Here is a 13,254-nt window from a genome sequence, read left to right on the forward strand (position 1 = left end):
GAGACCCCAAAAAAGCCTGCTAGATCAGACCATGGTCCATTGAATCCAGCATGCTGTTTCCAATCGTGTCAAGCAACAGGTCTCTGGAAAACCCACAAATGGAACATGAAACCGACAACCCTCCTCCGCTGATTGTCCCCACAGAACTTGTATTTGAGGCATGTTGACTCTGAACATGAAGAGACTATCCAGCTATTCTGACTATTAGTGGCTGGTGGACCCATGCATCAAGTATCTACTCCCTTGGCACAGGGGCATTTGCCCACTCCTCACTTGTTACTTTCATTCATACTCCAAACCTGTGTTCTGCCTGCCTGCCTGCCTGCCTGCGTTGCTCCTGGCCCTCCCTGGCAGCTCCCTCTCATTTTCTCTCATTCCAGATAGTGTTGATACATCTTCTCACAGTGCCAGTAGCACACAGTCAAGAAGAAGCAGTCCAGAGAGGAACAGCAAAAGAGAAGCAGGAAAGGATTTCTTCTGCTTGCTTTTGGATGCTTCCCCTATCCTCTGTTGCTGTTGAGACTGTCTCCTGAACAAGTAGAAGAGAGAGAGAGAGAGAGAGAGAGACCCAGCAAGAGAGTGCATAGCAACGCGACTCGGAGATGAAGACGGACCAGCAGCACCAGCCTCAAAAGGTAAGAGGCAGCAGTGTGTGCCAAAGGCACATCATTGGATGCCACAAAAGGAGAGAAGGGGGAGTTTTGGCAGATGTGTTATTTCATGCTAAACAGGCAAGGCTGATGAAGGCTGGAAGGCAGCAGCACAGCCCTGCCTCACTTCCCCAGGCACACATGGCAGGGGATGCCTCTTTAGGGACCAGGTACTTAGTAATGATGCATGCTTATGCTTGGAAAGAGCAACGCTTTCTGCTCTTGGGACCCGAGGCAGATGAAACAGGTGGGTGGCCGGGTGGCAGGTGGGTGGCTGTCATTTCAGAATGAGCTTGTTCTTGCTCCCTTTAATTATCAAGTTCAGCAAACACAAGTGCAGCACAGATAATTGCACACACCGGTTCTTGTGGGTGCAGATGCTTTTCCTAGGAGGCAGGTGTTTCCATCAGGATAATTCATGTTGGGGCTGGATGGGATTTGGGTAGGCAAAAGTTTGGGTTGCAGAGGGAGAGCCGCTCCGCTGCAAGGTTCTGTTCCCTGTGGTGTTTGCCTGCATCATTCACAGTCCTGCCACTGCAGGGTGTAACAGGTGGTTTGGGTTGTACCATGAAAGAAGGGGGATACTAGAGGTGAATGCTTCAAGGTAGGCCAGTTCAGATTTCAGCAGGAGATTCCAGGGAGACTGACATGGAGAATTGCTGGAGCGACTGCACCAATTCCTATGAACTTCTCTCTCTTTCTGTGCATATCCACTTCCTCTGTGCTTGCATCTCCTGACTGGCTGCTTCCTCTTTTCCTCTGCTGATGGTTTTTATTTCACCTTGTACCTTCACACATGGAGATTATCTCTACTCCCCTTGGAGCCGAATGTCCCCCTCCCAGGTGTAAACATGAAATGGGAGACAGCCTGGCTACAATGTGCCTTACAGACATGGAAATAAATGGGTGTGTTTTTCCACTAGGTTGTTTGCTAACTCTTTCAAACCAATCATCCAGCTAGTCAGTTCCATGACTGCATCTTGTGGGCTTTAGAGAGCTGATGGTTGTTGTGAAAAATAAAGGAAGCACAAACTAGAAGCACAGAATAAGTGTGTGCATAGAGCTCTACGTACATTCCAGAAAATGTGACAACATTGGCATGGTCAAAAATGCTTACTCACACTGAAAATCACATCATGTACATCTGTGTTTGTGTCATGCAAACCACTTCAAGGTCTTTGTTTCCTCTTGGCTTTCTGAATCTATTGACCTTCCTTCTACATAGGCCTACCAGCCAGTCAGAGAGCTCCCTCTGTGAAAGTTCTTTAGTTTTGTGGGTTTTAAGAATTTTCTTTGTCCTCAAATGGAGAACACTTGACCACCCACTGACATTAGAACACTTGACCACCCACTGACAGCAGCCTGCTGAGACTGCCTAGTGGACAAAGCAGATGGTGGTTTTGCTGAGGTTTTGACAAAGTGTTGAGCCCTGTTTAGCCTTGGACTAACTTCTAAGATGACTTCGGTGCAAACTTCACTTTAGGAAGTCATTTTTGTTCTGACTTTTGAGAAATCTAAGAATGAACAGGTTGTTTCTGACCCAATGAAGCTGAACACAATAATGTAGGAACGAAGAGCACCGCTGCCATTTCCCCCCAGAACCTGGAACTTCTTTAGAGTGCAGTAGGGATGCTACATAGCCCTTCAACTGTGTGGTCTAAACCAGCGTTCTTCAACCTGTGGGTCATGAACCTAATGGGGTAGTGAAGGCTCACTTGGGGGTTTGCGGCAACCTTTCAAAATCAGTGCAAGAATGGGCAAGAGAGGTTCCAATCCAATAGTGGTACTGCCTTTTCAAAACTGAGTTTTTGATACAATCCTGCACAGCATCTGCTTGCTGCTTGTCTTGCCCCGCAGCTCTTAAGGCTGCCCCTGCTCATGCTGCTCTCTCATAGGGTTATTGTGAAGACACAAGAGGTAGGGGGAAGTGGGACAGGTGGGGGCAGAAGGTGAGCAGATTGGGTCCTGCGAGGAGGTGGGGTCGGCAGTGGATCCCTAGTCTCATACTTTATTTATCTGTTTTTTGGGGTCATGGCATGAAAAAAGGTTGGTCTAAATAGATTGCATGGACCTGAATCATCTAACTTTTAGGATAATTTATTAACCATCACCTTTTGCTAGCAATCACAGTACTTTTGTAGGCCACCATCACGCTGACAGGCGAGCATGCCAGACACCGGGATCAGTAATATCAAAGCATACCCACAAGACCATCACCATTGGAATGCAAAAACCGTGACAGTGGTAGTTCTTCCTGTGATAACAGTCACCTCTTCTATGAGGCATTTCCTAGTTTGTGACAACTGTCCTCTGGAAAACTGGCATCTAGAAGTACACTTAAGCTGGAGTAGACACGATAGCTATCATAGGCTTACTGCCCAGTACGACAACCCCATGTGGAGAGCCCACGTCTTGCCCTATAATATGTAGTTTAGGAAATAAGTGTCATGACACCATCGCATTGTGCATTTCTCAGCCCTCCTTCCCCCCACCCCCAGAGCAGTCAAAAATGTACCACAAGCACAGAATACCAACACAATATAACCGTTTTGTGCAGCAACCCTGTGCCACATATCCAGTTCCTGCCTTAATCTTCTGATCCAAAAATAACAAAGAATAACAATCTTGCATGTGTGGCAAGATTTTGCAAAGTACTATGGGGAAAAATATCTGTTGAATTCTCCAGCTGCTTGCTTGTGACTCAGTAGTGACACAGACATATTTCTCAAAGTGAAGGATTGTTTCTCCCAGTAACTCAGTATTTTAAGCGTGACATGGAACTGATGATCACAATCATCAAAAGAAAAGCTTCTGTGACCTTTACCCACACATTGTAATGGTTGGTTGTATCAGTTCCAGCTGAGGCTTATTAGAATAATACAATTGTAAGTCTTGACGTAGGAATATCTAATGATTCTTGCTTACATCTGAGGCCTGCTATATTAGGTACATTCATCAACCTTATCCCAAATATTATCCCAATAATTTTGGATAAGAATTCAGTGTGAACACATATTTTATTATTACGTACCTGCACCATGAAATCAAAATGTGCATTTTGACAGTGGAAAATGGGGAGTCAACCCCAGATTAAAAGAAGGTTGAGATGAGAATCTTATCAAAAATGCAGAATTATCCCATCGAAATCATATGATGTGATTTACCTGTTGTATTTTAGCCTCTATGCCTTCTGCCAAGATTCCTTGAAAGACTGGAATATTTTCAAATGCATACATACAACTCTTACTATTAAAAAAAATACAAAAGAATGATTAAAAACTTGTGTCTCCCACTGTAAGTAACAGATGGAAAGACCAGCTATTGACAGATTTACGCATTTTTCTCTACCTGACCAACAGTTACCATCAGTGGTGGTTGATGCCTTAGAAAAACTTGTGGAAGTATCTGCCTGTATAAGGGTCCACTGTTAACACTTTACCCCAGACACATTTTCACCACCATGCCTACTAACACCTTGTCCTACTTCCTTTTCATGTATATGTAAGGCCAGATATCCACTGCTGCTTCATCTGTCCTAAAGTTTCTCCCACCTCACTCCTTGTTCCTACTCTTATTTTCTGCCCCTTCTAGAAGGGCTTCTAGAAGGGCTGTCTCCCTTCTAGGAGACCTTCACAGAAGTTCACACCTCCTATGAGAGGAGAAGGGAACAAGGGAACATGTTCTTACAGTTCTCTGCTGCTAAGAAGCCCATACTTTGCTCTCCTTTCTGCCTCACAGCGTGGTTAGGAAAAGGGAGAAAGCGCAACATGTAAACTTTCAAGCCTGAGGTGAAAAGCTTCTTGCATAAAATTCATTGCTATTTTGAGCAACAGAAGGATCATGATTATTATTCAAATAAATACTTTTTCGGGATTAGAGTTTGGCCTCTAAGAATAATTAAAAGCCAATATTAAGAGGATCAGAAAGAAGATGCCAGGTTTTAGCACCAATAGTCAAGCATATTTCTCCTCAGCATATTTGAAACTGGGTTTAGTGGCAATTGGTTAGAGTCAGAAAATTGTGGAATTATATGGAAGAGTCTCCTTTCGAATGAACTTCAGGCTGATTCACAGAACTGCAGATTGAAATCATTTCATTCATCTGTACTAATGGTAAATTTGTACAAAGAGAGGTACTGGCTTGATTCTTCATGGTCTGGAGAACCTGAAAACCCTTTAACCTTAATCCTAGATGTCGGTTGTGGGATGGACTGTGGTTACTCAGTGATGTCAGATATCTACTCTACAGTGCCCCGAGGCATACTTTTTCAGTTGTTCCTGGGCTCAGCAAAGCAAGAATAAGTCATTGTGAGCCCTGTTTAAAATAAAGCTGCACATGCTGCCATTTTTTCTGTCTTAATGAAATGTACACCTGGTAAACTGTGGGCATTTGAACAAGCCTTCATGTGCCTGACAATGATGAATCACACCACTTTTTGTGCACATGAGAGATTTAAAATCCTAGTGGCTGCTAGTTCACCAGCCCACCCACACACGTGCAGATAGAAAAAGAAGTCTGTGTGGGTTGAAAAAAAAAAAGCTCAATTTTCGGCCACATGAATCAGCCCTGAGATAGTGACACTGATAAGAAAGGAGTCCTCTGGAAACATTGGTAGAGTTCTCATACGCAGAACATTCTGAGAGGTAAAGGTCGTTGAGAGAACAGAGAGTGGGGAGGAGAGGGGAGGAGATTAAGACATCAAAGGTAAATTGTTTGGACCATAATATAAGTTGTAAATGGGATTCAAAAGATGTATTAGTATTACTATGATGATGATAACTAGCTAATATTTATTCAGTGCCAGGCATCTGCCAGATAAGAAACTGAGGACCCAATTCTATCCAACTTTTTAGTACTGATGCAGCTGAAGTGCAGCTCAGAGGTAAGGCACCAAATGTTCCCTCACCTTGAGAAGGCCTTCATGACTGCCCCCCCGCCACTGCAGGAAGTCTAGTCCATGTTTCTCTGTCTCACATATTCTCATCACATATTTTAATGGAAACCACAACAATATGTTGATTATCTGGATTTACACAAGCTGAATTTTATGCGTACAGCCTGCCCCTTTCAAAGTTTGGGGGAAAGGAAGGAGTGATAAGTAGATTTTATTTCAGAAGCGAATACAAGAAGGGTGGGTAAATTTATTTCAGCATGATTAGTGTTTCTAAGGGTCAAACGATACATCAAGTGCATGTAACTCTTGATTTGCGACCCACCTTGGCACGACCCTCAGTTTGAGAAGCACCAGGCTACAGTAAACATATTGACAATCACCTTAACATTATTAGAATTAATTTATTATTCTGTTTATTCCAATATAATTCAAGAGAGCCATTCCTGAAGATAATATAATACATTCACAACCTCTCACATAACTTCCGCCATTCTCTCCAAGTGTTCTGTAATTTCTGACACTGATATTCAGAAAATAACCTTGAGTAGAATTTCAATGATAGAAAACTACATTTAAAGGTCCTTATGTTTTCTTGATATATAGGAGTGAAATAACATTGATACATCCACTTATAAAAGTTCTCTTAAAATACTACTTTTGCAGAGATAGAGGATTACAACCTACTTTACTGTTGCCAGTACTGTTGCCAGTATTAATCTGCCTCCACTCTACGTGTCCTTAAGTCAACTTTCCATTGCAGTCTTCATTTATCTTTACAACCAATATTAAACAGTTCAATTCTGAGCAGTCAGGCATATGCAACCAGTTTCCCCAGTGCAACTACAGCTGCACCCAGCAATGTCAAAGCCCCACTGTCATAGCCCTGGTTCTGCTGGTGGGGATGCTGTGGACACTGACACAAGGTTATGCTGATGCACCTTTAAGCTGCTGCAACTACAGGCAGTGTAAACCCCAAAATGGACTGGAGATGTGAGTGGGACATAGGAAAGATGGAGAGGAGTTAACTTATGCCATATCCTGAAGCCCCCTCTGGATGACAGACACACCCCAAACATTGGTGTGTAGTCAGGGTAGGCACAGTCTCCCAGCAAGTAAAAAAGGGACCCTAAAACCTTAAAAAAGGATCTCAAAAGACCCTAAAAGAGAAAAGAAAAGAAAAACCTGCACCTTTTGCCTTTCCCAAGCTGCTCCTTTCTGCTCCACACACACAAACATGGAGGGAACAAGGAGAGCTGCCTATCAGCTTAGTCGCTGTGGTGGCTTTAGGGACCAAACAGGCAGGGACAACTGTGCAATTAAAGCTACCAGGGAGAGCTAACTCTATTTGCCCAATAATAAAAAAGACAGCACCATTCTTAATTTTTCATTGCACCAGGCAGAAAGCAGAAATATGATCTTATTCCATTTATCTGTTTCATCTGTTCAAAAAAGTAACAGTTCTGATCTGCTTTTGTTTACCTTTTAAATTTTCTGAGTGAAGAATTGACTGGCTCAGTACACAGTATCATCTGGGCTAGATATTGAATTATTCCTCCTTTTGTCAAAGATATCAGGCAGTTGATGCTGCTAATAAAAGTGTCTCTGTAGGTGTTTGTGTTGAAAGCATTCACACTTCGGTGTTCTTTGTCATTCATCCACATGAACATATCTCAGAGCTGTGTGTTTGATTAAACAATTCTAAATTGGCTTCTTTGAGATTCTCAGTGATGTGTTTTGATATCAGGGACAGTCAGGCCATCTGATTTCTAGAGACAAAAGTTCTGACTATTACAATATTTATATACAATATAATGTTTCAAACTTGTGGCTGGAGGGTCTCGCCTAACCTTCTGGACACAACTGGAAGTGCCTTCAGTTCGTGTCCAAAAGGTGTTCTGAGGTGCTCAGAGGTTGCACACAGCCTTTGCATGCCTCGGTATGGATCCCTTACAAAAAATGCATCTCAAAAACCTCTGGGATGCATTCTGAGGCATGTCCTCGCACCTCAGAACACTTCTGGTCACATCTGGAAGAACTCTAAGGAATATTGTTACCCTAAGGGATAATGTTTATGGCAGGTTTGGTATCCGTGGGGGGGAACCCCCATGGATTCTGAGGTCCCACCTGTATTTACTTTACTCAGAAGTAGGCCCATTGTGTTTAGTTGTGGCATAGCTAAGGGGGTGCAGGGGGTAGCAGTCGCACCGGGCAACAAGCTTTAGGAGGGGCAACAAGCTGAGCTTGACACTAGTGGCCAAAATTGTGAAAATCTTGTGATGTATAAGAACATAAGAACAGCCCCACTGGATCAGGCCATAGGCCCATCTAGTCCAGCTTCCTGTATCTCACAGCGGCCCACCAAATGCCCCAGGGAGCACACCAGATAACAAGAGACCTCATCCTGGTGCCCTCCCTTGCATCTGGCATTCTGACATAGCCCATTTCTAAAATCAGGAGGTTGCGCATACACATCATGGCTTGTACCCCGTAATGGATTTTTCCTCCAGAAACTTGTCCAATCCCCTTTTAAAGGCGTCTAGGGTAGATGCCAGCACCACATCCTGTGGCAAGGAGTTCCACAGATCGACCACACGCTGAGTAAAGAAATATTTTCTTTTGTCTGTCCTAACCCGCCCAACACTCAATTTTAAAACGTGTTGTGCTAAATTCCGTAGAGTTACGCAAATACACTGCAGCCTGACACTTCTGGATGGAAAAAAACTAAGGCAGCTGTTCTCAGTTGCCTCCCCTCCTGCTCTGTACTCAGCCCTTCCCGTTGCCAGCTGCCTGGCAGGAAAGTGTGGAGAGGATTGTAGGCTAAATCTCATGCTTTGCTTGGTGGGAAGGCTTGCTTGTGTTGGTGATTGCCTGCACCATGGGGCGGGGGAGAATTGGGCAAACACTCCCTGGGTTTTTTAAAGCAATCCCCTCTATTGCTACCACACCTGCCCCTGTGTGTGTGTGAGTGAGGGAGAGAGAGAGCTCCACCTTGCTGCACATGTTCTCCCACTTCAGCCTCTTTGCTGGCTCAGGGCTCCAGGAATGTTACTGTTCCTTGGCAAGGGGAACCTCTTCCGGGGCTCCACGGCTATTTCCCTGCCTGGGCGAGCCTTTTTGTAGTGTTTTGGGCTGCCTGGAAACAAGACGCCAGCGCAGGGCAAAGGAGGCAAAGGTGTGTGTGACTTTCAGTACCCCCACCCCATTTGAGTTGAGACAAATCCTCAGATAAAAAATCCGTGGATAAATAGGCTGCACCTGTATAACAAATCTGTGTATAAATAGGCTGGACCTGTAAGTGTAAAGTCATGCACGTTGGGGCAAAGAATCAAAACCTTAAATATAGGCTAATGGGTTCTAAACTGTCTGAGACAGATCAGGAGAGAGATCTTGGGGTGCTGGTGGACAGCTCGAGGAAAGTGTCGACCCAATGCATGGCAGCAGTGAAGAGGGCTAATTCCACGCTTGGGATCATTAGGAAAGGCATTGAGAATAAGACAGATAATATTGCAATGCTGTTGTATAAATCGATGGTAAGGCCACACCTGCAGTATTGTGTCCAGTTCTGGTTGCTGCATCTCAAAAAGGATCAGCCTATTTATACATGGATTTTTTGTACATGGATTTGACTCAACACGAATGGCCACTGCAAATGAGAAGGAATGTGCTGATCCCTGGAGAAGGGAAAAATGCATCCCTTTAAAATCAGTTTAACTGAACAGTCCTTTAACAACAGCCTTGTTATTGAGGGGGGGGGCAGCTGGCTGACAATCCATCAATCCTTCTCTCTCCAGTCGACCCCTCCCTTCCCCCTGAGCACCTGAAAAAATGTGATCACTTTGCACTGGTGAAGGGTGGGACTGAGTGAAGCGCCTTTGTAAGTGCTTGGAGGAGGACTGATTGATGGATTGTCTTCTTACTGACTCTTATCTTACATCACAAAGGTCAGCAAGGCTGTTTTTAAATCACCAGAGCAAAGAAACTTTGTTTTTTAAATTTATTTACTATAGTGCGTTTTTTGCCATCCACTTGAGTGCTTGGAATGGAACCCACACGAATAATGAGGCTCAACCTGTAGTTGAGATGGAAAAGGTGCAAAAGAGATCAACCAAAATTATTACTGGGCTGAGGCGCCTTCCCTATGAGGAAAGGCTACAGCATTTCGGCCTCTTTAGTCTAGAAAAGAGGCGCCTGAGGGGGGACATGATTGAGACATACAAAATCTTGCAGGGGATAGACAGAGTGGATAGAGAGATGCTCTTTTCCCCTCTCACATAACACCAGAACTAGGGGACATCCACGAAAGTTGTGTGTTGGGAGAGTTAGGACAGACAGAAGAAAATATTCCTTTAACCAGTGTGTAATTAGTCTGTGGAACTCTTTGCCACAGGAAGCAGTGATGGCATCTTGGCTGGATGCCTTGAAGAGGGGATTGGACAGATTTCTGGAGGAAAAGTTCATTACAGGTTACAAGTCGTAGTAGGCATGTGCAAGCTCTTGGTTTAGAGGCAGGCTGCTTCTGATTGGCAGATGCAGGGGAGGGCACCAGGATCCAGGTTGTGTCTGTTGTCCTGTATGCTCCCTGGGGCATTTGGTGGGCCACTGTGAGATACAGGAAGCTGGACTACATGGGCCTTTGTCCTGATCCAGCGGGGCTCCTCTTATGTTCTTATAAAGATGTTGGCACTGTTCTGTTCATGTGAACCAAAGCCTTAAATTGGACCCAGAAACTAGAGGGAAGCCAGTGCAACTCTTGCAGGATAGAAGTAACATGTTTCCTGCATGCTCCCATCAGCAGTCTGGATGAGCATTTTGGTCTAGCTGCAGCTTCCAAATACCATACTCTTCAAGGGCAGATATTATAGAAGTTTGTCTTGGGCTTGTACCCATATATGTGCATGTGTACATAATCACATTTATGTGGTGTGCATTGGCACATATTTCTGTTTACTACATGATGCTTCCGTATGTGTACATGTCATTTACTTGTGTCATGCATGTATCTGACTGTGTACACAGGCATGTTTGCTGATTCCTGTGCACAGGATGGGCTTCTATCAGCACGAGAACATATAGACATATGGCAGGTAAATCTATGTTTTAATGACTAGGCCAGTTTCCTCACACATGCTCTCTTCCCTTGGTCTCCATGGAAATGGAACAAGAGAAGCATTGCTTGCTGCTGTGCCGCTATGGAAGTTGAAAGGCCAGCTGTTGGAGTAAAAGAAGGCCCATAGCTTAATTTGGGATGGGGCTCTATACAACTTGGCCTTGAATCTGTTTCCAAAGAATATATGAAATGGTGATAAAGCGTGACACACTCTGAGCAGTTGCAGAGCATCATACTGAGCACTAGGGAACCAGAGCCTGTCTGTCCCCTCCTGTTAGGGTTTTAAGGAAGGGCTTCCAGGTCAGAGTGTGTGGTATGGGCTAGGTTTGAGTCCCCTTTATAGAAATTAAACATGGAGAAGGAAATGGCTCAGTCTTCTGGGAAGATACATCTAAATGCCAAGAGGCCACGCATGTCTGGAGTGTATGACAAAATCTATCAGGTGGTCTATTGCTAGCTAGATTGTTCTTTAATTGGGCAATAGAAGCCAATAAGGTGTGTCCTTTTTGTAAGCTGGAGACCACAAGAGGGCTCTCTATGTGGCCAGAACAAGCAAGAAGCTACAATAGGTGTTTAAATTATTGTGTAGAACTTATTGAATGTTCCAATATGCGTAACATAAACAGGCCTCATCACCTCTTTCCAGCTCCCTTATACTGTGTGAGGCCACTGGTCCACCTATTTGAGCATCTTCTATAGAGGCACTGACTGGAAGTGCCTCGACAGCAGTGTTTCTCAGTGGGTTGGGATCCACTAGGTGGGTCATGAGCCAATTTCAGATGGGTCCCCCTTCATTTCAATATTTTATTTTTAATATCTTTGACTTGATGCTACCATTGTATGGCTGCATTTGGGGAAATGTTATAGATCTGTTCTATGATCAGGCTACTATGTATATGCTTCTAACAATGGTAGTCAATGGGGCTTACTCCTAGGTAAGTGTGGGTAGGATTTCAGCCTAGGATTGTTAAAACTCTTCCTGCTTGATGATGTCACTTTCGGTCATGACGTCACTTCTGGTGGTCCTGACAGATTCTCAATCTAAAAAGTGGGTCCCAGTGCTAAAAGCTTGAGAACCACTGCTCTACAGGGTTTCAGGTGAAGGTCGTTCTCAGCCCTGCCTGGAGATAGTGAGAAGATTGAATGTGGGACTTCCTGCAGCCAAAGCAGGTGCTCTACTACTGAACTCAGGGACGGCCTTAGGGCAATTTGACCAAATTGGGCCCCATGCCCAGTGGGGACCCACATGGGGGTAGTGAGCAGAGTGCATATAGCTGTAGCTGGTACCTTGCTCTGTAACTGACACTCTGATGTGGAATCTTTCATGCTGAGGCATTTCAAGGAAAGCGCAGTGAGTGGGGCATAACTGCTTGATGGTCCTCCCTGACACCCAGCCTTGGGTCTGATTGGCTTGAAATCACACTCTCTCTGGAAGCAGTTGGTGGTGACACCACTGATGTGTATGTGCAACCCCCTGATTTTAGAAATGGGCTATGTCAGATGCAAGGGAGGGCACCAGGATGCAGGTCTCTTGTTATCAGGTGTGCTCCCTGGGGCATTTGGTGGGCTGCTGTGAGATACAGAAAGCTGGACTAGATGGGCCTATGGCCTGATTCAGTGGGGCTGTTCTTATGTTTCTTATGCTCTTATGCTGGGTGCCTCACTGCTGTCACTCATCCTGGAGACTAAGGGGAGTAGGGCCCTGACTGCAGCCCTACCCAAAATAAAACCTTCCCCCCTTTCCTATCCCCAGCTGAACTGCACAATCGGATCAATAAGCAATGCTCTTAATTATTCCTATACAAACACACACACAGCCTCTTAAGGCAACCATGATACATAGATGTACACACAAGAAATGGGAGCAAAAGCTAAAATGAAAGGCAGGAGGATGGAGAATGGGGGAAGCAAGGTGGCAATGAGTCATAAAAGCAGATTTAAAAATACACATTCAGTATTTTAGACCAAGTGCTGTCAGAATTTTTTCTCACTGTTGTTGTCAGCTTGTATTTCACAAATGGCATATCAGGTCTTTTTTTTATTTATGCAAACATTTCAAAAATGAGGTTCATACAGTAGGAACAAGAACCAGGTACAGAGTTCAGGTCTATTCATAGATTTACTTCATGATACAGCACTGATACTGCTATGTTAAAAACAGGCTATTTTAACTCTTGAAATGCTTGGACATAATAATAGAAAATGTTTATGTCATTCACTTCACATTTCATAATATTTGTTGCTGTTCACTTAACTTTTTGTAGCCACCCTTTTTCAAGCCGCTGTGATGGCACAAATTGAAGCAGCAGTGTCACTCCCTGTACACCCGTATCATTTTATTCAGTCATCACCTCTGTGTGAGCCCAGCTAGGTTGTGAGCTTGCTGACAGCCCCACATACTTCCAGAGGCCACTGTATGGGGATTGTCAGCTGTCACCCATAATGATTCAGAGCTTAGTCGTGTGAACTGTCTCCATAGAAAAGCACTGAGGTGAGATGAATGTTCTGAGATGTTTGATCTGCTGTTGCCTCAGTCCCACATGCAAATTATCACTTGATGCTACATCAGATGATGAACATTATTTAAGACCACCTTAAGGTTC

At 44.3% G+C, this 13,254-nt stretch overlaps 1 protein-coding gene across 1 annotated transcript in view; it reads left to right on the top strand.

Moving 5' to 3' along the window:
* The first annotated feature begins 602 nt into the window (after positions 1–602).
* SLC6A7 (solute carrier family 6 member 7) overlaps positions 603–13,254 on the top strand; it is a 30,053-nt gene continuing 17,401 nt past the window's right edge. Inside the window, exon 1 of the mRNA XM_066612931.1 lies at positions 603–635. Coding sequence (XP_066469028.1) covers positions 603–635 — 33 coding nt within the window. The remainder of the gene's footprint in view (positions 636–13,254) is intronic.

Source organism: Tiliqua scincoides, chromosome 2 (assembly GCF_035046505.1).
Source record: "Tiliqua scincoides isolate rTilSci1 chromosome 2, rTilSci1.hap2, whole genome shotgun sequence".
Classification (NCBI taxonomy): Eukaryota; Metazoa; Chordata; class Lepidosauria; order Squamata; family Scincidae; genus Tiliqua; species Tiliqua scincoides.